A 26304-nucleotide genomic window follows, 5' to 3' on the forward strand; every position below is an offset into this window, starting at 1 on the left:
AAATTGATATAGCCACTATGGGGAACAGTATGGAGGTTCCTTAAAAAACTAAAAATAGAACTACCATATGACCCAGCAATCCCACTACTGGGCATATACCCAGAGAAAACCATAATTCAAAAAGATACATGTACCCCAGTGTTCATTGCAGCACTATTTACAATAGCCAGGACATGGAAGCAACCGAAATGTCCATCGACAGATGAATGGATAAAGAAGATGTGGTACATATATACAATGGATTATTACTCAGCCATAAAAAAGAACAAAATTGTGCCATTTGCAGAGACTTGGATGGACCTAGAGACTGTCATACAGAGTAAAGTAAGTCAGAAAGAGAAAAACAAATATCGTATATTAAGCCATATATGTGGAATCTAGAAAAACGGTATAGATGAACTTATTTGCAAAGCAGAAATAGAGACACAGACGTAGGGAACAAACGTATGGATACCAAGGGGGTAAGGGTGGGGTGAGATGGATTGGGAGATTGGGACTGACATATATTCACTACTACATATAAAATAGATAACTAATGAGAACAGACTGTATAGCACAGGGAACTCTACTCAATGCTCTGTGGTGACCTAAATGGGAAGGAGTCCAAGGAAGAGGGGATACGTGTATACGTGTGACTGATACACTTTGCTGTACAGCAGAAACTAATAACACAACAGTGTAAAGCAACTATACGCCAATAAAAAAAATTTTTTTAATGCCTCAAGTGTGCTACTTTTCATGAATATCTACTAGGAATTTCCATTGTTGTGGTTATCAATCATAGTTACAAAAACATGTATGAAGTATTTATAAAATAACAGCAGAGGGGCTTCCCTGGTGGTGCAGTGGTTGAGAGTCCACCTGCCGATTCAGGGGACGTGGGTTCATGCCCCGGTCCGGGAAGATCCCACATGCCGCGGAGCAGCTGGGCCCGTGAGCCATGGCCGCTGAGTCTGCGCATCCGGAGCCTGTGCTTCGCAACGGGAGAGACCGCAACAGTGAGAGGCCCGCGTACCGCAAAAATAAATAAATAAATAAATAAATAAATAAATAAATAAATAACAACAGGAATGCACCCTAGGTAAAGCCCACTGACTTATACAGCTACATTAGTGATCTCAAACCTTTGCTGCCTCTGCTTGTCACTGGGAGGAATTAAAGTGTCTTTAAGAAGACTACAGGTACTTCCCTGGTGATGCAGTGGTTGAGAATCTGCCTGCCAATGCAGCGGACACAGGTTTGAGCCCTGGTCCGGGAAGATCCCACATGCCGCAGAGCAACTAAGCCTGTGCACCACAACAACTGAGCCTGTGCTCTAGAGCCTGTGAGCCACAACTACTGAGCCCACAAGTCACAACTACTGAAGCCCATGCTCCTAGAGCCCGTGCTCCACAGCAAGAGAAGCCACCGCAATGAGAAACCCGAGCACCGCAACAAAGAGTAGCCCCTGCTCGCCGCAACTAGAGAAAGCCCGCGCACAGCAACAAAGACCCAACGCAGCCGAAAAATAAATAAATAAATAAATAAATAAATAAATAAATAAATAAATGTGTTTTTTAAAAAAAAAAGACTACAAATTTTGAGCCTCTCCCAAAACAGTTTGATAATAAAAATACTACTATCTTCTGGCTGTGTGACTTCGGCAAGTTGTTACACCTCTCTGAACTTCAGTTTGCTATCAGTCAGGGTAAGGAGAAAGAGCAGCATTTAGGATTCCTGTGAGAGCGAAATGAGGCGAAATGAGCTGATGTGTATCAGTGCCTACCATGGGGCCTGGCACCAGTATATTTTGTTTGTTTGTTTTGCATGTCCCCTGCATTGGCAGGCAGATTCTTAACCACTGTGCCACCAGGGAAGCCCCTTTGCACCAATATTCATCTTCTGTTTGTATTAGCATAAAACTCAAACAAACTGTGAGAAAGGGGGGACGACTTTTAGTTGACAAGAAACACAGTGTTATCTGCTTGCTCCTAAATTATGTAAACAAAGAATTCCTGTCAGAACCACAGGTGTTGTATTAGAAATGTTAATTATGAGTTGAGCATTTGGACCATTTGTAATAAATACCCTTCAAAGCTTACACTTTGAGAACCAATTCTTAGGGACTAAAAGAAATGCAAGGGTAAATGTGCCTTAGAACTTACAATTAATCACCTGAGGCAGATAGAAGTAAAATACAGCAGGGGACTTCCGGTCTTTTGATTCTGAAAGTATTGCTCTTTCCAACTGGGATAGCTGCGGTTGTGGAAAGATAGGTCACTGAATTCTGAGTCAGGAAACCCCAGCTTAAGGTCAACAAAGTTCAGGCACTTTCTGTAGCTGTGACCTTGCTGAAGTAACTTAACCTCTACGTACCTCAATTTCCTCATCTATAAAGGAAATAATGATCTTTCTTAGGGGTTTATTAAGGTTAAATGAATTAAGGTATGTGGAAGTGTTTTAAAATTTTGTAAATAAAAAAAAAGCAGTGTATCAAATTTGAAATTATATCAAAATATAAAGTTACCAAACTACATTAATAACAAAAACACCCAGGAAGAAAAGGGTAGGAACCCAGGCAGATCTGGGGTTCTAAATAAAGAGCAGGATAGTCCTATCAAGTTGTTGCTGAATCAGTCTTTATGTCACTCTGTTTACTATTCATCTCCCAGAGAGAGGGTTTACTTAGTGTGGCCGACATTAGGCGCTCTGCCTTCAGCAGGGGATTACGGGCACCTGGATTGAGGTCCCACCAAATTGTTATCTCATATAAGAGATGTAGTTCCTGCAGAGCAAAATCAGGATGCTATGGCAAGAAAAGGGGGGAATGGGTGCTGGGCAGGCATCAACATCAAGCAGGTGCCTCAAGAACAGTGCAGAAGTAAGCATCCTCTGTGTGCATATAAGACTTTTATAACAGAGGTGGAAGAGAATACCTTTAAGAATCAGTAATGGCTGGGCTTCCCTGGTGGCGCAGTGGTTAAGAATCCACCTGCCAATGCAGGGGACACGGGTTCGAGCCCTAGGTCCGGGGAGATCCCTCATGTCGCGGAGCAACTAAGCCCGTGTGCCACAAGTACTGTGCCTGCGCTCTAGAGCCCGCAAGCCACAACTACTGAGCCCGCGTGCCACAACTACTGAAGCCCGCGTGCTTAGAGCCCGTGCTCTGCAACAAGAGAAGCCACGCAACGAGAAGCCCGCGCACCCCAACGAAGAGTAGCCCTTGCTCGCCGCAACTAGAGAAAAGTCCGCGCGCAGCAACGAAGACCCAACGCAGCTAAAAATGAAAATAAATAAATTAAAGAAAAGAATCAGTAATGGCTAATATACTAGGAATTTTGTTTGTGAAACTTCATTCAGCTGTATGTATACCTATGATATATGAACTTTTCAGTATGTATAATTTACTTAAACAGCTTAACTTTTGCCGTGTATAAATACTCGCAAATATATATTACATGCTGAGTTAAGAGCTGTCAGCTCATGCTAATGTGTATAACCTATTGAAGTGCTCACTTTTACTTCTGTGCACATGTAGCCTTCAGCAGCTCCCATAGATAGGTCAAGATTTTCTGTGAATTCTGTTGACTGTTAAGATTTTATCATGATCATCTTTAAGTAAACAGAGAATATATTTCTTGACGTGGAGGACATTCCTAAAGTGGTAGTTTTGATTAGATAATTTCCTGCATCTGAGGATGAGTTTAAAATTATTTTATGAAGACTTTAACGTGTTTCGTATTTTTACCTCCTCAACTTGCTGCTATTTTCTTATCTAACACACAGAATCTCACAGAGCAAAGACCTATTCCCCCCAGCCCCACAGATTTTAAGGTAAAATAGGATTAAAGAAAAGAAAGAACACATTAGATATCCTTTGAGTTAGAGGGGGGTTTTTTGAAATATAATTGATATACAATGTTTTGTTAGTTTCAGGTATCCAGGAAAGTGATTCATTTATACACACACATAGATACAGATATAGATATATTCTTTTTCAGATTCTTTTCCATTATAGGTTATTAAGATATTGAATATAGTTCCCTATGCTATACAGTTGGCCCTTGTTTATGTATTTTATATATAGTCGTGTGTATCTGCTAATCCCAAACTCCTCTAATTTGTCCCTCCCTCCCCCTTTCCCTTTGGTAAGTTTATTTTCTATGTCTGTGAGTCTGTTTCTGTTTTGTAAATAATTTATTTGTATCATTTTTTTAGATTCTACATATAAATGATACCATGTGATATTTGTCTTTCTCTGACTTACTTCATTTAGTATGATCATCTCTGGGTCCATCCATGTTGCTGAAATGGCAGTATTTCATTCTTTTTTATGGCTGGCAATATTTGAGTTATAGTTTTCATTCTGTTTGTAGGAAGGCTGTTTCACCACTTTGTCTGTCACCTTCTGTTTAAATGCGTGCAGCACACGTGGTGAGAATGTGTGGCCCCAGGGAGGTCTTGCAGGGAAGTTAAGAGACTCCCCAGCAGCTGTAGGATGCAGATAGAGCTTTCGTTTGGCAGAACAGCTCTTAGTGTACAAGGTGTCATTAAAATACGGTTTCCATAAATGAACACCTAGTGGTGGCTCCTTTATACTGTTAAGGAAAGTGATGTGTTCTTGGTTTGTGTCCTGTAGATTCTGCCGTTCTTGCATTGCTACCAGTCTCAAGAACAATAAGTGGACCTGTCCTTACTGCCGGGCATATCTTCCTTCTGAAGGAGTTCCAGCAACTGATGTAGCCAAGAAAATGAAATCCGAGTTCCAGAATTGCACTGAGTGTGACACCCTGGTATGTGATCCTGCCTTTGCTCATAGTTACCGGCTTAGAACTCTGAGAAAATTGTTTTGCAGCCAGTTGTTTCACCTATGCCTTTGACCTCATCCTACCCCGACTTTCCAAAGTTTATTGTCTCAGCCTCTCCTCTTCCTTTCCTCTGGTTTCCTATGTATGGGCTGCTGGACAGCAGTCACCTGATGCCCACCGTCACCTCATTTTTCAAACAAATGCTTTCATTGACCACCTCCATTTCCTCTCTTCCCATTACTCCCATGACTCCCTATCATGTGGCCTCCATTCCTGCTATGTGGTTGCAGCCCACCCAATGAATAGCTTTATTTTCAATTCCAGTCGCATAATTCCACCTGTACTGTTCTGGGCTTTGCAGTATTTGTCTCTGTTGACCACTTCCTCCTTGCTGCAGTTTTCCTCCGTTGTTATTATGCTAGCCTGGTTAGATCATGTGAGGTCTTAGAAGCTGTGACAAAGATTCTAGATTTTATCTTAAACGCAATAGTGAGTCATAGAAAAAGTATAAGCTTTTGATCAGGTTTATATTTTTAAGATGTCACTCTAGCATGTGAGTGGAAAATGGTTTGGAGGGGGCAAAAGCAGGATTGGTGAAGCCAGTTTAGTGGATTTTAGGATAGGTGTTAAGGAAGCTGGGTTAGGGTCTAGCATTAGGTATGGAATAAGTTGTTTCAAGGTGTATTCTGAGAGGGATTGAAGGAAATTGATAATTAACTGGATGTGGAGGTGAGTGACAGTGAGGTATCAAAATGCTCCCCAAGTTTCTGAGATGAGTAGGTGAAGGTGCTAATATGGCGAGCAAATTTAGAGAAGAATCCACAGTTAAGTCTTAGATACATTAAATTTGAACTGCTAACGGAAGGGTATTTAGGTATTACCAGTCTAGAGATCAAAAGAGAGATCATGTGCTGAAGATCTACATTTCTCTAGAGAACCTTTCTTGATTGTTCATCTAAAATATAGCCTGTTACACTTTCTCTTAGCAGTCTGTGCTTTCTCTTCATAGCACTTATCACCATTTTTAATTATGCTTTTGTGAATTTTTAAATTTAATGTCCATTATCCATTATCTCCACAAGATTCCATGAGGGTAAGGACCATGACTGTTTTACTGACAGCTGTATACCCAGCACTTTGAAGAGTGACTGGCACATAATAAATGCTCAATGCATTTTTGAATATTTTTGTAAGACTCAAAAATCTATTCGTGGCTGCCTGATTACGGAATCCATGCATGGTCTTTGGAGTCAGACATCCTGGGATTAAACACTAATTCTCTCCCTTACTGTTTGTGATTTGGGGCAAGTTATTAATCTAAGTTTTTGTTTGACTCTTTTAAATTGAGGGAAAAGGTAATGCTTGTGTCACAGCGTGGTTGTAAAGGTAAACAACAAAATGTAAGTGGCTTTTAGCACTGTGAAACATAGTAAATGCTTAAAATCAATAGCTTTCACATTCTTAATATCATTACTGATTATTTTTACTTTGATATTTTGCCATCATTTAAAGTTCAACATGCACAGAATCAAACTCAGCATATTATTTTGTCTTCCAGTTCTTCATCCCACCTTTGGTACCTGTCAGAAACAAGAGCATTCTCTCAGTTATCCTGGGTGGAGATCCCCTTCCTTTTTCACCCCCCTGCATTTCTGATTATTCACAAGTATTTTGATCTTTGCTTTGAGGTATTTCTTGTATCTGTCTCTTCCTCTCGTCAGGAATACTGCCATTCCTCCTATAGCCATTTTCAACTCTTCTTACTGTTCAGAGTCCTCCTTACCTCCCTTCCATGAGCCTGGCTTTAGTATTCCAGTCCCCAGTGTCTGCTTGTCTTCACATCTTTTGTTTGTTTGTTTTTCCTCCATTAGATGATAAGCTCCTTTAGCGCAAGCTCAGTGGCTTGTCCTCCTTCTGCCACCTCTGACAATGGCTTTCACAGTTTTGTGTCTGGGGTAGACGCTCTATGAATTTATCAATTCATCTGTCAGGACGTAGTCCCCAGATTGCTAATTTATATAAGGAATGTGTCTCTTTGTTGATCAAGGAATATAAAGAAGAAGAAAGAAACTTTTAACAGAAGTCATAAGGAGATGAGAGAGCACTGATGTGCAAAGTTGGATGTTAAAAGTTGTAAAACAGCTTGTTTGTTGTTTGTTTTATTTATTTATTTTTGGCTGCGTTGGGTCTTCGTTGCGTAGCGGGGGCTACTCTTCGTTGCGGTGCGTGGGCTTCTCATTGCGGTGGCTTCTCTTGTTGTGGGACAAGGGCTCTAGGCACGCGGGCTTCAGTAGTTGTGGCACATGGGCTCTAGGGTGCAGGCTCAGCAGTTGTGGCGCAAGGGCTTAGATGCTCCGTGGCATGCGGGATCTTCCCAGACCCGTGTCCCCTGCATTGACAGGCAGATTCTTAACCACTGCACCACCAGGGAAGTCCCAAACAGTCTGTTTTAAGACAGATGCCTAGATCGGTCCTAGCTTTTACATCTTTTTAGATGGATAGTTATAAAGCAAGGATTTGTTCTTACTTTTCCATTTGCTTTTTAAAAATTTTTAATTTATTTATTTTTGGCTGCGTTGGGTGTTCATTGCTGTGTGCAGGCTTTCTCTAGTTGCGGCGAGCGGGGGCTACTCTTTGTTGTGGCTCGTGGGCTCTAGAGTGCAGGCTCAGTACTTGTGGCACATGGGCTTAGTTGCTCCGCGGCATGTGGGATCTTCCCGGACCAGGGATTGAAACCGTGTCCCCTGAATTGGCAGGTGGACTCTTAACCACTGTTCCACCAGGGAAGCCCCCATTTGCTTTTATTTTTGTCTTTTGTGACAGTTATAACTGTTTTCTTGACATGGTAGATTTCATGTCTGTGGTTTAACTTCCGTAGCTTGGGCAAAATGAAGCAGGGTGGGTGGGCCAACTTACAGCTGTACAGAGCTTCCTTTAGCACAAGATCTTATCAGAGTTTCTAATGACACATTTAGTAGAGTATGTGTTATTTAGCAACAGATCCCTCATGGTTAGGAAATCTGAATGTATATCTGGAAGGACAAGGGCTCTTTATTCTGCCTTGATAAAAATGGACTGCAGTAGCTGTCCTTTATGTTTGCTCTTAATGGGGCCATTAAGTATACTGTATACTGTGAATTCATGTAATACTATTGGATGTATTATAAAGCCATGGTATTTATATCTTTCCCTGAAGCACAGGGTTTCTTTTTACTTACTCTGGACATCTCTAAAATCCATCTATTTATTCTTTTTACCTCTCTTTGTTTTTCTTTCTTTCTATCTCTCTTTTTCCTTTTTTTCCTTTCCTTCCTTTTGCTTTTTTTTCCTCCCCTTTTTCTTCCTTACTTCCCTCTTTCCATCACCGATTTAGGTAATCGTATCCAAAAAAAGTAAATTTGATTTAATATACATCTTTGCACTTTAAAAAACATATACTTTGTAGAAGAGCCAAATTTAAGAACTCAGCTTTTGGGTCTTCTAGTTGTAAGAAAAATTTAAAATAGTGTTTTTCTTGGGACTTCCCTACCAGTCCAGTGGTTAAGACTCCACGCTCCCAATGCAGGGGCTGGGGGTTCAATCCCTGGTCGGGGAACAAAGATCCCACATGCCACGGGACGCGGCTCCCCCAAAAAACTACTTAAAATAGTGTTATGCTTGATAATGCCTTAAATTGGTTGTACTGTTATCATGACTGCATCCTTTTAATCAACTGACCCCACACTATGACCTTATTTGAAATAAGGAAAGCAATAAAGCTGGGTCACAAAAGACTTCATTGACTGAAATGAACCCCTTTTCAACAGTGAGCTTATTTTAATCTGCTTTTATATAGGTTTGCCTCAGTGAAATGAGGGCACACATAAGAACATGTCAGAAGTACATAGATAAGTATGGACCACTACAAGAACTTGGAGAGACAGCAACAAGGTTTGTTTCAGTACAATTTAGTTTAATGCTAAATTTGATATGCTTATACAGAACGTAATGAGCCAGAAAGCTTAACATTTTTGTCCTGAAAATATGTATGTAGTTATGTTTTGGCTTCTGACCATAATACCTATTACTGGTAATCATTTGTTAATGGGAATAATTACAAAAGAATTTTGTTCTCTCTGCTTTAAAAACTTTGTATGGGGAGAACCAACTGAACACTGGAGAGATTGTGGAAACTTCCTCAGACAAGTTTATATGGAGGAAGATACAAAAATAGAAAGCAGAACTGTTCAATTTCTGCTAGGCTTTATTTTGTGACTAACAGAGTCCTGAAGTAGATGATGGTTTAGAGGTTGTTGTCTTTACTTTTCCATCACCTCCTCTCAGCTCCCCAGCTCATTCTCTCTCCTTTTGCTGGTTTCTCTTTAGAAGGGACGAAGTGACATCTCAGTATGTATTCTAACAAGAAAGAACAGGCGTGGGGCAGGCATTCTGAATCCTATACCTGTTTTCTGGGTAATCTTATATGGGGCTGGAGGAAGGATGGAGGTGGCTAGTAGGTGTAATGGAGGATATTGATCATTAATTATTTTTTCTTAAAAAAAAAAGAAAGAAAGAAATCTGGGTTATTACTCTCCTGATAGGCAGAGGAATTAGAAAGTTTGGCATCTGCCTCTGCTAAAGAAATAAAGAAATGATTTGTGTTCTCCTGCATAGGGATGATGGTTTTGAAACCATTAAATCTGCTTATGAACGCAGCTATCCAAAGAGGTATTCAGTATAATTTCTTCTTTTCTCCTGAAGATAAATGTTAGTTCTGCTTATTTTAAGAAAACGCATGTATAGCCCAGGGATAGATACCCAATATTTTGTAATAACCTATAAGGGAAAAGAATCTGAAAAAGAATATATATGTATGATTGATTGATTGATTTATAACTGAATCACTGTGCTGTGCACCTGAAACTAACACAACATTGTAAATCAACTGTACTTAAATAAAAATGTTTAAAAAAAGAAAATATACTACTCAAAATATAACTTAAATTTCCTAACCCAAAAGTCTAAATGATCACCCCATTCCTCTCGTTTTACTAGAGATTACTTTGCAAATATACCTTTTATTATAGGATTATACCATTCTGTTAAATTGTAAGTGAGTATTTTAGCTCTAGGCAGAGTATGAATTCTGTGTGGTTTGATTGTAAGGTTGATAGGCTTTATGAAAATTTTGAAATATATGAAACCTAATTTAAATACTAATTTCTCCTGCTGGTTAGAATGAAATAATAAAGAATTGAAATAACAGAAAATGAGAAGTGTTGTTGATTAATCAGTATTACAGGATAGATTAATATTTGCATTTAAGATAGAAATCTTTGCTTTATGGAAGAACTTACTACATAATTCAAATTTTTAAAATTCTTATGCAGGGAGCTTGTCCAGAATACAACTCTTGGGGAACAGGAAGTTATATCTACAATGGAAAGTGAGCAAAAAATTCCAAGCCTCCATATTGTCCCTAAGAATTTAAGGCAGCACTGTGCAATGGAAATATAATGCAGAGCACATATGTAATTTTAAATTCTCTAATAGCCATACTCAAAAAAGTAAAAAGAAACAAGTGAAATTAATTTGTAATATATTTTATTTAACTGAATATAGCCCAAGTCTTATCCTTTGAACATGTAATCAATATATAAATTATTGAGATATTTTACTTTTTTATGTATATATAAAGCCTTCAGAATTGAGTGTGTGTTTTATACTTCCAGCATATCTCAGTTTGGACTAGCCCAGTAGACACATACCGAATGGCTAGTCCGTTGGACAGCACAGATGTGAGGGACAGATACTCCTAGGTGTGCATAAGGATGTAACAAGGTAGTTGCAGGCCATTTTCCGTTCTTCACTGGATGCTAATACTGTGAGTTGACACCTTTAGTTATATATGCCAGTGTTGTTAGATATGCTAGTTGGAGAACAAAGTAACACCCCATTCAGATGTTACCTGACTTAGGAAAGGGAGGAAGTAAAAGGGACAGAAGAAGTAACCTAGGCACAGCTGGGTGGTTTGTTCCTCTGTTTCTCAGTTAATGGGGTGCTCAGACTGTACTTGTCTTCCAAAGAAAATCAAGTTCTTCAAGTGCACTATAACTGATTCTCTATCCTGCCCCTGTGAGGTTACACATTTACATTTCTCATGAGAAAAAATTTAGGCACCAAGATTATTATCAGGATTGGAAAAAGAACATCAACTCAGAAAGAATGAGGACTAGAAACTAGATCCCCTTACATTCTATTTTTTACCTCTAGTTAAGTGACTACTGTCTAATGATCAACAATTTCAGTAGCGTTTGTATTCTATGTAATTTCCAGGTGTGTATGTCCATTTTGTCAGAAGGAATTGGATGAAGACAGCTTGCTGGATCATTGCATTACTCATCACAGATCAGAAAGGAGACCTGTGGTGAGGATTTGTGTTATTATACATTTCTGCAGTGTCTAAATTTGATACACATTAGAAAACGTGGAGTCCTAACCACTGGACCGCCAGGGAGTTCCCCTTATAATTTTCATTTTTGTATAGTTGAGAGGTAAGGCAGGGTGATGATGGATACGTCATCATTTACTTAGCCATTTTACTATTTTAAAACATTTGGATTGGTAACAATTTTTAGGATTCGAATTCACATTCTTGTACATTTAAACTTTTCCTTCTAAAGCACTTTTTTCCTGAGAGGAAATTCCTTAGATTGATATTTCTGGGACCAAGAGTGCAAGTTTTTATTAACTCTTGAAATGTGTTCTAAATAGTTTGAGTCAATTTATATTTGTGTCAGCAATTTGTGAGTAAACCACTTTCACCTTAACCTGGCCAAGATTGGGTACATTTACTTATTTATTAAAAAAAAATTTTTTTTGACTTAGGAGAGTGTCTTGAATTACCCAATAAGAGAGTTCTTTACACAGTAATACCCTGTAGCATATTTCTAACTCAGAGAAAAAGGACAAAATATGATCAACAAAATCAGAGTAGAGACTATTCTTATATGGAAAGAAATTATAAAATGATGGTATGAACACAAATGTATGGACTTTTGAATGTTGTACTTATAAGGGATAAATTATATGTACACTTATTTTTAAATTATCCAGGCTTAACAGATGTAAAATGATACCTTGAAGAGCTTTCTGAATTTTATTTTAGTTTTATGTTGTATATGTGTACATGTGTATATATGTATATGTGTTTTTCATATATATGAGTTTGGGTTTTTTTTAATTTGTTTTAAGGTTTGTTTTTTTTTCCATAAAATCCTTTCAGAAAGTGGGTGAAGTTGAAATGTAAGTATATTAGATAGGTGATTGATGGAGAGATAGCTAGATAGCCCTTACAACAATCCTATGAGATAGATATGATTCTTATCCCCATTTTACAAATGATAAACTGAGGCTCAGAGAGGTTAAGTCTTACGAGGTAAATCTCATAGCTGGTAAATAATCAGAGCTATGGTTTGAACCCAGTAGTCTAGCTCCAGGGCATAGACACTGTGCTCTACTAGCAAGTTCAAGACAAAAGTCCTCCTACAGCACAGTCAAAGGAATTTGTTATTCATCCTAATGGCCCAGAGATTTGGTTCTTGGAATGGCTATCTAAGAGCTTGATATGTGTTGGGGCAGCAGAGGAGGTTGTCAGGGGCTTTTCCTGCTCAAGTTGCTCTGTGGGAGGAACTGGGCTAAGGAGGTGTTTTATGATATGTCCCTGGGGAACCGTCCTAGAGGAAGCTTGAAGAAAACATTAGGATGGCATAATAGTGACTACCATTTACTGAGTTCTGAGTGCCTCTTTGCCTTCTCCTAGCAACCCTATGAAGGAGATATTATCGACACAGTCTGAGCCCTGACCAGTAGTGCTCGGGGTGCTGCTCTGGCTGGAGGAACACTAGGCACTCTGGACCATGGGCCGCATTATAGCATCCCTCCAGGGCAGGCCCCATATTTGTCCATCCATTGGTACTGTGTACCTGCTCCGCAGAAGGCCAGTCCACGTGCCACTCAGTTTGGCCATCAGATTGAAGGTGGTCCATGGAAGCTGGGTCTTCTATGATTTAGAGGTCATAGAGGTCACTGAAGAAAGCCGACATAAGGACAGAGATAAACCAGGAATCGTGGAACTTAGTAGTTAAAATGCCTAGGCTTCGCTGGGGCAAAGTGAGAGTAGCGTCGACATATATACACTACCGAATGTAAAATAGCTGGCCGGTGGGAAGCAGCAGCATAGCACAAGGAGATCTGCTTGGTGCTTTGCCATGACCTAGAGGGGTGGGATGGGGGGGTGGAGGGAGGCTCAAGAGGGAGGGGATATGGGGACACGTGTATGCATATGGCCGATTCACTTTGTTGTGCAACAGAAACTAACACGGTATTGTGAAGCATTTATACTTCAATAAATTTCTATTAAAAATAATAATAACTTGTATATCTGGAGTTATATACAACATATTATTAAAATTAATCCCACCTGTTTCCTTTTAGTTTTTGTAATGTGGCTACTCAAAAAATAAAATTATGTGTGTGGCTTCTGTTACATTTCTATTGAACAGCAATGCCCTGGGGCGGGGGGAGGAAAGCCTAGGCTTTGGAGGAGATAAGCTTTGGTGCAAAAAATCCCATTAACCTCTTTGCCTCTGTTTCATCATTTGTAAAATGGAGATGATAATGATGATGCCTTTTTCACAGGGTAGTAGTAAGTGAGTCAGGTGATGAGGCCGGGTTACTACCATTTTTGCAGCTATATCAAATCAAGGCTAGAGCAGATTTCTCAGAGGAAGCCATGTACTCTCACAGTTGGGGAACCCAAACTGGGAGAGGTGGAGGAGGTGAAGTAAATTTTACCACAAGACCAGGATGCTATCAAGGCCTTCAGGCAGGAACAGATTGCTCAGAAAAGCCATGGTTCTGTAATACACCAGGGCTGTGTAAAAGTGGTCTCTGGAACCGAACACCTTCAGGTTTACTGGTTTAGTGTTTCGTGCTTAAGTGTAGAAGCTTAAGACACATGCACTCTGAAGCATCTAGTGCCACTAGAAGTCCGGAAAAACCCTGTGGTTAGGAAAAGGCTGGATGCAGATACTGTGGCAGGGCTGGGGTCACGTGCTTAGGGACCCTCTGGGGGCACGTAGGTGAAAACACCTGGTGGAATCCTTGGATGAGGAGGGCTGAGTCCAAGGCTGCTTCTGGAGTGGTGTGGAAGTTAACAAGGAATTATTGCTCTGAAGGACTGAATTGCTGGGTTTGCCTTCAGATAAGATCAGTGACATCATCTGACTTACCAGATGTAAGAAGTTTCAGGGCGGTTAGAGATTGGGGCAAATGATTCTTCCTTCCAGATAGAATTAGATAATTCGAGATCAAACCACAAGCAACTAATCTTTTCTTTCTGAGTTGCTGAAGCAAACAGGGGTAGTAAGTTATGAACATCAAAGAATTTTGACTGTTCACATGTGCAGCCTTCAGAACAGCTCCTTTTTGTCACACAGGAATTACATTCTGCCATGTTTTTTTCTTTTTGAAAAATTATATCTATGGAATATTGGACTCAAAAAAGGCAAATGGGGGCTTCCCTGGTGGCGCAGTGGTTGAGAGTCCACGGGTTCGTGACCCGGTCCGGGAAGATCCCACATGCCGCGGAGCGGCTGGGCCCGTGAGCCATGGCCGCTGAGCCTGCGCGTTCGGAGCCTGTGCTCCGCAACGGGAGAGGCCACAGCAGTGAGAGGCCCGCGTACCACAAAAAAAAAAAAAGGCAAATGACACACACAGCATGCTTCAGATTGAATTATGAGACCACTCGAGAGAAATTTAATATTTTATCTTATAAAAGGAAGACGTTTCAGCAAGAACCACACTTTCTGGCTCTTCTCTCTTTCCAGTGTTTTCTTTCGCTGGTTGGTTCTTTTTTGTGTGTGCTTCCTGCCCCCCTGCCCCAACCCCGCTCTGCCCGGCATGTGGGATCTTAGTTACCCAACCTGGGGTTGAACCTGCGCCCCCTGCAGTGGAAGAATGGAGTCTTAACCACTGGACTGCTAAGGAAGTCCCCACTGGTTGGTTCTTATTTATCCTTTAGAACTCAACTTAAATTTCACTTATCTGACACCCAAATTAATTTCAGCTCTTGCATTTCTCCCCTTTTTTCTCATTTATCACAAATCGTTAATTGTGTATTTGTGTCTGTCTCTCCCTCCAAATTATTAGGTTCATGAAGCCATAGAACTTAATTCTTTGTTCAGCACTGCATGCCCAGCTCTTGGCAGAGAACCTAGCACATAGTAGGATGTAGTGATATGAAAAACAGGATATTTTAAAAATCGTATTTCCATTCACACAGGTTCAAAGGTAGTCTTACTTTCTGCCTTGATCCTGAGGTTCATTCCTTATGGGAAGGGACAGGACTTCAGTTGGTTTGGAATTAAAAGCTGTAGTGACAAGAGCTTGAGCCCTCATTCCCACAGCAGTTTATTTCCATGGGTATTCAGAATATCTGTGGCTGGACTGGGCAGTGGGAGCATATATGCATAAACGTGTTAGAAGGAGAAAATCTTCATTAGATATGCTTCCAAACTCCTATTAAATTAGATGTGCCATCTGGTACCTTAAGTTTGGTTGCATATTTGTCTATAATTATTTTCAGTGCGTGTCTCTTTTGGCAATGGATTCCGTTGTCTTTAATTTCTTCCCCAAATGGTATTTACCATTATATAGAAAGTGTCCTGTAATTGGCTGAGTTGCTGTGGGAGTTAATCGAAACCACAGATAGAGCTGGGTGTCCATTGTAATAGATGCTCCAAAGGATTGAGGTTAGTGGTAGCTTCTAATATGGTGACTGTTATTTACCCATTGCGTTCACTGTCATAGAGGCGAGGCCAACATCCTTTTTTTTCAATTGAAGTACAGATGATGTACAATATTATATAAGTTACAGGTATGGGTATACAATATAGTGATTCACAATTTTTAAAGGTTATACTCCATTTATAATTATTATAAAATATTGTCCATAATCCCAATATATGGGATATATGTTGTAAAATGTATCCTTGTAGCTTATTTTATATATAATAGTTTGTACCCCTTAATCCCCTACCTCTTAATCCTCTACCCCTATGTTACCCCTCCCCTTCCCCTACTGGTAACCACTAGTTTGTTCTCTATATCTGTGAGTGTGCTTCTTTTTTGTTATATTCACTAGTTTGTTGTAATTTTTTTAGATTCACATATAAGTGATATCATACAGAATTTGCCTTTCTCTGACTGACTTATTTCACTTAGCATAATACCCTCCAAGTCCATCCATGTTGCTGCAAATGGCAATATTTCCTTTTTTATGGCTGAATAGTATTCCACTGTGTGTGTGTGTGAGTGTGTGTGTGTGTGTGTGTATACCATGTCTTATTTATCCATTCATCTGTTGCTGGACACTTAGGTTGTTTCTATTATTAAAATATTTCTTGGTCTCAGCTCTGTTCTCACTATGTAGGGGTCTCAGGGTAGATTGAGTGCTATTTTGGGATAGCCATGTTGTCAATTAACCAAGATAGCTAGAATGTAAGGAAATCATTAATTATTATAAAGCAATAATAATTTAAATGATGTAATTTTATTTAAAATAAGACATTAAGATTAATTGAGTAGAGCAAAATTTTAAAATGGACCTTATTTATAGAAGTTGAGCATATTGAAACTGGGACCCCCCCCATAAAATAATAAGAATGAAAAGAAATATGTAAAGATCTCATTTAAATTTAGAGAAAAACATCATCCAAGCTGATAAATTAGACACTGTTATAATACGAAAAGGACATTGGATTGTCTAGTAGAGGCCTAGATTCCAGCTCTGATACTTGAAGTGGTGTAGATTTAAGCTAATCTTTTTCCTCTCTGAAATTGGTTTCATCAACAAAATAAAGATGATAATTCACTGGGTTTCTGTGAGAATCAAATGAGAATACCACCTCATTTATTGCCTAACATATACTTGGCACTCAGTAATGATTCTGCATCTCATTTTTCAAAATGAATACACGAAGAAATACAATTTTTAAAAAAACCTATGTTAAGATGTGATAAAGTGGTATATATTAAAAGAAAGAGTCATTTATATTAGCCATTTGAGAATTACAAATTAAAACCATGATGAGATACCACTACATGCCTATGAAAACAACTAAAACAGAAAAATGTTGACAGTAACTAATGCTGATGAGAATGAGGAAAAACTAGATAATTCACTCATTGCTTGTGGGAATGTAAAATGGTCCAGCCATTTACAAACAAAATAGTTTGGCAGTTTTTTACAAAGTTAACTGTAACACTAACCCAGCAATCACACTCCTAGAAATTAATCCTAGAAAAATGAAAATATGTTTACATAAAACATCTATGCACAAATGTTCATTGCAGCTCTATTTGTAGCAGCCCAAAGCAACAAATGTCCTTCAAAGGTAAATGGATAACTGTGGTACCTCCATACCATGGAATACTACTCAGCAGTAAAAAGGAAGGAACTATATTGATGCACTCAACAATTTGGATGAATTTCCAAGGCCATTATGCTTAGTGAAAAAAGCCAGTCTCGGGCTTCCCTGGTGGCGCAGTGGTTGGGAGTCTGCCTGCCGGTGCAGAGGACGCGAGTTCGTGCCCCAGTCCGGGAGGATCCCGCATGCCGCGGAGCGACTGGGCCCGTGGGCCATGGTCGCTGAGCCTGCGCGTCGGGAGCCTGTTCTCCACAACGGGAGAGGCCACAGCAGTGAGAGGCCTGCGTACAGCAAAAAAAAAAAAAAAAAAAAAAAGCCAGTCTCAAAAGTTCTGGAGAAGAGATCGGTGGTTGCCAGGGTCTGGGAGAGAAGAGGAAGTTAAGGAGCAGCACAAGGGAGTTCTTTGTAGTGAGAGAACAGTTCTGTATCTTGATTGTGTCGGTAGTTACATGCATTTCTATATGTGTGATAAAATTTCATAGAACTATACATACACATCCAAAAAAATGAGTTCATGCAAAAAATGGTGAAATCTAAGTCAGATGTTGTCTAGTTAATTGCCAATTTCCTGGTTTTGGTAATGTACCACAGTTATGTAAGAAGTTACCATTAGGGGAAGCTGGGTGATTGTGACATGGTACCTCTCTGTGTTATTTTTGCAGTTTCTTGTGAGCTTATAAATATTTCAAAATGAAAAAGTTTTATTAGAGAGCCATTAATGTCTATTAAATTAGGAAAATATGTATAAATACTAACACCTGATGCTGGTATTAGTATTTGATGCTGGTGTATTATAATCTATATTGCTGGTGGCAGTATAAAACTATAGAGTAATATATATTATGAACTGTGAAGTTCATAACTTTGACCTTCTAATCTCCATTTATGGTCATGTATCCTAAGAAAATAATCCCCCCAAAAGTAAACAATATAGATACTATAATTGGTAATAATAGAATATCCACATACCAAGAAAACGTCAGTATTCCAAGAGGTAGGTAACTAATTAAATTATGGCACACCTACTGACTGTAATATTGTTTAAATGATAAAGTGATAGGGACTTCCCTGGTGGCACAGTGGTTAAGAATCCGACTGCCAATGCAGGGGACATGTGTTCAAGCCCTGGTCCGGGAAGATCCCACATGCCGCGTAGCAACTAAGCCCCTGCGCCACAACTACTGAGGCCGCGTGCCACAACTACTGAAGCCCATGTGCCTAGAGCCCGTGCTCTGCAACAAGAGAAGCCACCGCAATGAGAAGGCTGCACATCGCAACAAATAATAGCCCCCACTCGCCACAACTAGAGAAAGCCCCGCGCACAGCAACAAAGACACAATGCAGCCAAAAATAAATAAATTATTTTTTTAAGTGATAAACATATACTTTTATATACAAGAAATGCATATGAAGAAATAAGTGCAATTTTATTTCTTTATGTTGCTGTAATATTTATACAATTCTAAGACAATACCAAGGTATGGCCAATATATTCATAAAATTAAAATTTATTTTGTTGAATGGTTATTTAATTTTTTAATTCTGACAGTAATGATTATTTAAAATTGTTTCTTGAACTCTTGATCTTGTTTATTTCCAGTTCTGTCCACTTTGCCGTTTAGTACCTAATGAGAATCCAAGCAGCTTCAATGGCAGCTTAATAAGACATTTGCAAGTCAGTCACACTTTGTTTTATGATGATTTCATAGTAAGTATATTTTCTTACTTTTACATTGTTTTTATGCTGTGTTTAGCTTAGCTTTCTTAATCCAAGTGAGTAAGATTGTAGAGGAAGAAATGTATGTATAGCTAAAATGTTAAGTATTAGCATTAAGTAGGAAATCATAAAAACATGCTGTTTTATAAACTGTTAATAGTAAAGTAGTTACCTCCCTTAGACAAAATCATTTTCTTTGTGATGTAAATAATTAGCCATCGTGTAAAGACCTAGATTTCACTTTCACATTATTTTAATTTCTACTCTAGTGCCTCCCAATATACGTTAATAGTTATAATTTTTATGAAGTAAAAAACTTATATAGCTGAGAGGAAATCATATCCGTAAGGAAATGGCTCAGAGAATTTGCGTTCATTTTATAATATACTGAATGGCTAGTAACAGACATGACATTATCAGTGTAGCGAGACACACGGGCTCTATTTTTAATTTAAATTCTGTAAAACGCAACTCTCGGGCTTCCCTGGTGGCGCAGTGGTTGCGAGTCCGCCTGCCGATGCAGGGGACACGGATTCGTGCCCCGGTCCAGGAAGATCCCACGTGCCGCGGAGCGACTGGGCCCCTGAGTCATGGCCGCTGAGCCTGCGCGTCCGGAGCCTGTGCTCTGCAACGGGAGAGGCCACAACAGTGAGAGGCCAGCGTACCGCAAAAAAAACCCCAAAAAAACACAACTCTCGTGTTTATTGAACTTTTTTCAACTTAAAAAAAATTTATCATGAAAAATTTTTAAACATATACAGAAGTAGGATAATATAATGAACCCCTGTATACCCATCAGCTACCCATCAATAACTACTAACTCATGGCCAGTCTCATTATATTAAGGATTTTTTTAAGATGAAAGAAAAATCCGGTATAATATGAATAGTTCTAATACTTATGACCGTAGTTTCTGTTATCAAAAATGGTAATAAGGGCTTCCCTGGTGGCGCAGTGGTTGAGAGTCCGCCTGCCGATGTAGGAGACGCGGGTTCGTGCCCCGGTCCGGGAGGATCCCGCATGCCGCGGAGCGGCTGGGCCCGTGAGCCATGGCCGCTGGGCCTGCGCGTCCGGAGCCTGTGCTCCGCGACGGGAGAGGCCACAACAGTGAGAGGCCCGCGTACCGCAAAAAAAAAAAAAAAAAATGGTAATAACAAGCAAAAGGTTAACATAGCCTTTTTTCTATGCATTGTCACGTGAGAGTAATGCTTTGTCCCCTGAGTCCCTTTCGGCAAAGGGGTATTGCCTATCATGAGCAGGAAAATCATTCATAGCCATGTTCTGAAATAGTACATTTTATTGTTACGTTTATCTAAATACATGAAATGTTAAGGGTTAAATTTGAATTTGCATATAATTTTCACATGATTTTGACTATTTTTATGCAATTTCAAGATGGAATTTAATAATTGTTGAAGATTGTCATTGGAAATTTTTCTCCATGCCTTCTGATCTGCCCACTATGATTATCCAGATTCAACACAGGGAAACCTGGGTTCTGACCTGGGTTTCAGTAACAGCCCTGTCACAGCTGTGTGACCTTAGGCAAGGTATTTAACATTGGAGCCTCTGTTTGTTCATTTGTTAAGTGAGGAGAGCAAAGTACACACTGCTTCCAGAAGCTCTTGTGGGAATTAAATGAGATAATGCATGTAGAGTGATTTGCACAGTTAGGGCACGGATGTTAGGCAAACTGGAGATGGGGAGAGGCTAAATGGGAATATCAGGACCACTTGAAGAATCAAACAAACCTCACTACAGAGGCTTCATATTCTTTCCTCCGTCTCTCAAATAATGTCTTTTCTGGCCACCAAGGCACACAAGCCCTCAACAGAGCCATGTGTTCTCATTTTTCATAACACATAGGGGTTCCTCTTTATCTTAGCTCCATAAGACGTTCTAAAAGCCAGGTTGATTCCATGCCTGTCTTGGCTGTTCATGTTCAGTCCATTCTTCTCAAGATCATTCAAAGTATGACCCAGGGCTGGTCAGGAAGAAGCCACTTTGATGAGAATACTTTCCACCCACTCAAAACCATATTCTTGGATGTGGAAGTGAGGTTGAAAAAGTGTTCTTTGTTTTGATTTTTTGTTTCCTAAACTACCAAGTACTATGCTAGGCATTTTATGCAAATTATCTCATTTTATTCCTTGCAACAACTTCTGTGAAGTAAGTACTATATCATTATCCTTACTTAGCTATGAAATATCTGATGCTCAAAGGTTAATAAATTGCCTCAGAACAACCTGGCATTGAGTCCAAATCTTGTGCTCTGCTGTGCTTTATAGCTTTCCTTTGGATTTCATTTATTTGCTTTTATGTTTTAGAGTGGACTTCCAATAAAGATTTTATTTTATTTTTTCAGTTTATTGGCGAAGAGGAGATGGATTGCAGAGGATGGGACTCTTAATACTTTTTGCTTTATTTATAGAATGTGCTGACCTAAAGTTTTGAATTCCATTTTGACCATAGGGAAGCAAGGAGAAAGAGCGTTTTGTTTTCAGCCTTTCTTTTTTCAAAACTAGATATTCAGTAGTACTGCCGGAATCGATGAGTCCTATGGGAATGTCTTAACTTTACGTGTCTTAACTATTACATGTCTCATCTATGGGAATGTCTTAACTATTACATGTTTATGTGGAGCATAGCACTCTGACAGGATTTGTACTGTTGACTAAAAACTACTAGTTAGATCAGATAAAAACTTTAAATTCCAGATCAAAACTATTTTACTATGACTGTACCTAGTTAGTTGATAGGCAGTAAAAATGACATAGAAAATACACAAGCCCCAAAGCAGAAGTCCTGGGTTCTATGAGTTTTTGTGGAAACTTGGACTAAATTCAGGGCTTCACTTTGCAAAATGAGGCATTGTCTTAACTCCCATCCTCCAATTTCTGAAAACTGTCATCTCTGACTGTATGTTTCTAATTATTTTTCTTTATTGTAGGATTTTAATATAATTGAGGAAGCTCTTATTCAAAGGGTTTTAGACCGGTCACTTCTGGAATATGTGAATCACTCGAACACCACATAATTGTATTAAAAGAAAAGGGAAGGAGATCGTACAATTGCACCATTTTTTTCAAGATGCTGCTTGAAGGATTGGAGGGAAACTGTCAATGTTTGATGGGCAAAAAAGTGTACAACACAATTATATGTTTGTCCATGTTTATTGTTATACTGCATTTTAAAACTGCTTTCATTTTAGTGGTTTAGGTCTGTTTTACATTCTTGAGTTTCCCAGACACTTAACAGCAAAAAAAGTCTCCATCAGCCATTAATATATGGAAGAGAACATAAGGCTGAGTATGTGGGTGAAGGATCTTTATTTGCAAATCGGATGACATTGTGTGTAATGCTACATATTGATAACTTCCCTCATGGTTGGTCAAATTAACTAATCTTTGTTCTATGGAGAGTGAAACAAAGTGTGGTCATTCAAGGAAATGTGAAATCTCTTCTAGAGTTCACGTTCTAACCGCTAATAGAATAAAAGGAATAACCTTGTATGGAGTAGGAAAGGAAAATTTTGGCAGTTGACAACATCCATTTAACCAAATTGTATAACATAATACTGTAATAAAATAAATTTCATGTTAGGAATGTATACTTAATGCTTTGACTTTTTATAACTATGCACACATAAGAATTTAATATTATATTTTTCAAATATTTGTAGCTTATTATTTAGAAATATTTCTATAATACAGGCAACTTCTTAAGAACCATCAGCTGATATTTACAGTAGAAGTATTCACATCCATAATTTTTAGTGGAAAATCCTAAGGGCTTTGATTTTTTTTTTAATTTTATCTTTTAGGAAAATTATAAAATAAACAGAAAAACTGAAAACCAAACAGAAAATATGTAGCTTATTACATTCTCATAAAGAAACATTCTTTTAGAACTCTGCCAGTCACCTTGGATGTCTTCTGTGTGTCCTGTCACAGTTAACAAACCTCTTCCTCAACCCCACAAAAGTAAACACTACATTGATTTTAATAGTACTCACTTCCTTGCATTTCTTTCTTAGTTTATCCCCCAAGTGTGTGTCTCTACACACTAGCTTTTAATCTTACCCATTTAAAATTGCTTTATTAGATATATCTCTTAATGTCTGTTTTTAATTTCTGGGTTTCTCCTTCTTTCTTTTCCTTAAAATTTACCTACTGAAGAACCTGGTTTTATACATTTCCCACTGTCTGTATTTTGTTAATTGCATACTCATGGCACAATTCAGCATGTTCTTCTATCCTCTGGATACTGACACATGGATCCAGAGATCTGAGCAGACTCAGGTTCAAACTTTTGGCCAGACCATAGATCATGGTGTATTCTTTCAACAGAGGGCACAGAATGTCTGGTTCTCTCTTTTGTGATGTCAGCTGAAATTGATACTCAATGCCTAGATCCATTGATTTGTTGTGGGTTGGAGAATATTCTATCATTTCTTTTTCATTTATTAGTTGGAACATTTTTTTAAAGAGGTGTTTCCCCATATCTACTATTTGGTTAACCAGTGGTCAAGTTCATATAGGAAAGGGAAAATAAACTTGAATTTTCCCCTTTATTTACCAAATTTCAAGATAATAAATTTGTTTTCTATCATCCTCTGTAGATCACTTTTTTTAAGTGTTGTGAACTCATGGATTCAAACATATTTGATAGGCTTTAATCCATTTCACATATTGCCTTATTAAAGCTCAAATTGTCCTATCTTTGGTCATTGGGAGCCTTATCAAGTTCACTCTGAGTCCTTTTGACACTACTCTAGCAGTCTTTACTGGCTTCCTTGTAGTCTCGTATGACAGGCTATTCCAGGCTCAACTTGGATGTTTCCTGCCCCAGACCTGGTATCAGCCATTTCTCTTAATGAGCCTGGTTACTTTCAGTGAGAAATAGTGCTTCAGAACTGTAATTGTGACTGTTAAGTTCATAGCGGCTATATTGGTCTTTGTTTCTAGGAGAGAGCTAGGAAACATCCTTTTTTTTAAGATAAAACACTTATTCTTGAGTTTATTTTGATACTTGCAAATCAAATTAAGTACTACAGGGTTTTTTCCTAATCTTTTCTATTACATTTGTGTCTTTTGTTTTTCTCTACTGAGAATCCTGGCCTTCAAGGACACAGGAATATCCCACAATTATTCGTTTCCTTAATCTACTTTATGCATGCAACAGTCTCAGAATAATAATACTAATAAACCAAGTATGATAGCTGGTACAATTAAAAATGTTTTTCATTTGTTCTCCCTAATCGCCTATTGTTTAAAGTTGTAGTATATCAACATTTTCAAGGAATTCCCTGACGGTCCAGTGGTTAGGACTCTGTGTTCTCACTGCCCAGGGCCCGGGTCTGACCCCTGAACGGGGGGAACTAAGATCCTGCAAGCCGCACGGTGCAGCCAGAACAAAAAAAAAAAACGTTTTCTGTTTTTGTTTTTTTTTTTGCGGTACGCGGGGCTCCCACTGTTGTGGCCTCTCCCATTGCGGAGCACAGGCTCCGGACGCGCAGGCTCAGCGGCCATGGCTCACGGGCCCAGCCGCTCCGCGGCATGTGGGATCTTCCCAGACCGGGGCACGAACCCGTGTCCCCTGCATCGGCAGGCGGACTCTCAACCCCTGCGCCAGCAGGGAAGACCAAAAAAAACGTTTTTTGAGAACCTATTGGTGTAACATACAATACTCTCTTCTATCCCCCATTTAGCTTAGTTCTTCAAGTACCTGTATATTTAGTGCTTGCTACCACTCCTTATTTGATGGCTCTATTTTTCATATTTGGCTCTCTAATGACAAATCTAGGACATAGAATAATATTTCCATCTTGAAGGCAAGCAAAGAAGCTACGAAGATGCATGATTTCAACTCCTGAGGATAAAATGTTACTTGGTTGTGGTTAGCTTCTTAACTGTAATCGTCTATAAACTTCTTTGTTCCTTACACGTAAATGTAGTCATAGCCATGTTCCCCAAAATTTTCTATAGTAAATTATCCATTACTTCTTAAAAGCCTTGCTTACCATTCTGCCATCCACTGCAAGGTAATTAGAGAAACGTAAAGCTGGGTGAAATCTAGAGGGCCATAGTTCCTCCCTTTTAGATACTAGTTTCAAGCTTGCTTTTCACAGCTGCTAACAAGTAACAACAGATTTTTAGTTTCACCACCTCTCTTCCTACAGTTTGGATGGCTCAACCAGTAAAGCAAAACTTATTGGACAACAAGGGCAAAAGGAGAGGAACTTTTAAGAGGTAATCATTAGATTGAAAATATAGTCCTGGAAAAACAAAAGAATATATTTCTGAGTATTAGTACTCACTATCCAGAAAATAAATTTTTGTTAATTCCAAGCAATACAAAAGGCATCTTTAAATCTGTAAAACTTGAAAAAAACTTCAAAACTTAAAAACTGTATTTTGAGTAAAGCTTTAAGTCACCTGCCACTGTTAAACCTCAGTGCAGCAATTCTACATCCTGTCCCTGGATACCTCTTATGATAATTTTGCCCCCTACGGGACAAACCAGGTGCTGGCCACCTGAATTATTTTGCCTTTTGAATTATTTTGAGTTCTAAAATAGTGAAGTGCAACTATTATTCATTGTTTCACTGTGCCTTTAACCTTTTATTAAAAGGAATTTATAATTCATTGTCGTCTTAAAAAATGAAAACCAATATTTGAAGCTGTTGACTAAGCAAAAAATCTCACTCCTTTTTTTTAATAGCACCTCAAGGTGCCAATTTTTCAAGGCCTTATGAGGGAAAAACTGATTCACATGTTATTCTTTAAAAGCTAAATTCTTCTAATCCTACAAAAACCTATGGAGATTTTCCTTTTACATACTTTTTACACCCAAGTTTCTAAAACATATTGAGAAATTGGATTGGGAATCTACGGTGAAGATAGTTCCAGGTCAGATCTTCTAAAAGATCCTGGCTCTAATGATGTTACTTTATTACTTTTACTGGGTGCTAAGTGTCCTTTGTTTTCAAGTGAGCTTACAACAGTTACTGAACACATTTAACATATAATTAGTACCTTCAAGTAACATTGAAATTATTTTAAAAAGTCACTAAGAGATTCATCCTTTTATTATTCAACTGCAAAAAATAAATCTGTATAATGATCAGAAATTAAAATGTACAATTCCTTTTCTTCTGTAAATACGTGTTATTGTGAGAAATAAAGAATGGCAGGACCATTGCTTTCATTAAAATATCTACTGTGTCTGTTCTTAAACATGGATCTTGATAATTTTTTACATCTAATACCCTTTTATGCTTTTAAACCTCCTATGTTTTTTAAATTGTCATCATTCAGCAATATCTATC

The 26304-nt window shown here is 38.7% G+C and overlaps 1 protein-coding gene across 1 annotated transcript in view; it reads left to right on the forward strand.

The window, feature by feature from the left end:
• The window catches only part of RNF125 (ring finger protein 125), a gene marked incomplete at both ends in the record, with an annotated part of 36831 nt that extends 14820 nt beyond the window's left edge, over positions 1-22011 (forward strand). The window contains 5 exons of the mRNA XM_079717244.1: positions 4619-4772; positions 8623-8717; positions 11103-11193; positions 18858-18965; positions 21925-22011. Coding sequence (XP_079573370.1) covers positions 4619-4772; positions 8623-8717; positions 11103-11193; positions 18858-18965; positions 21925-22011 — 535 coding nt within the window. The remainder of the gene's footprint in view (positions 1-4618; positions 4773-8622; positions 8718-11102; positions 11194-18857; positions 18966-21924) is intronic.
• Between the last annotated feature and the right edge of the window lie 4293 nt (positions 22012-26304).

The sequence above is a fragment of the Hyperoodon ampullatus genome (assembly GCF_949752795.1).
Source record: "Hyperoodon ampullatus genome assembly, chromosome: 13".
Taxonomy (NCBI): domain Eukaryota; kingdom Metazoa; phylum Chordata; class Mammalia; order Artiodactyla; family Ziphiidae; genus Hyperoodon; species Hyperoodon ampullatus.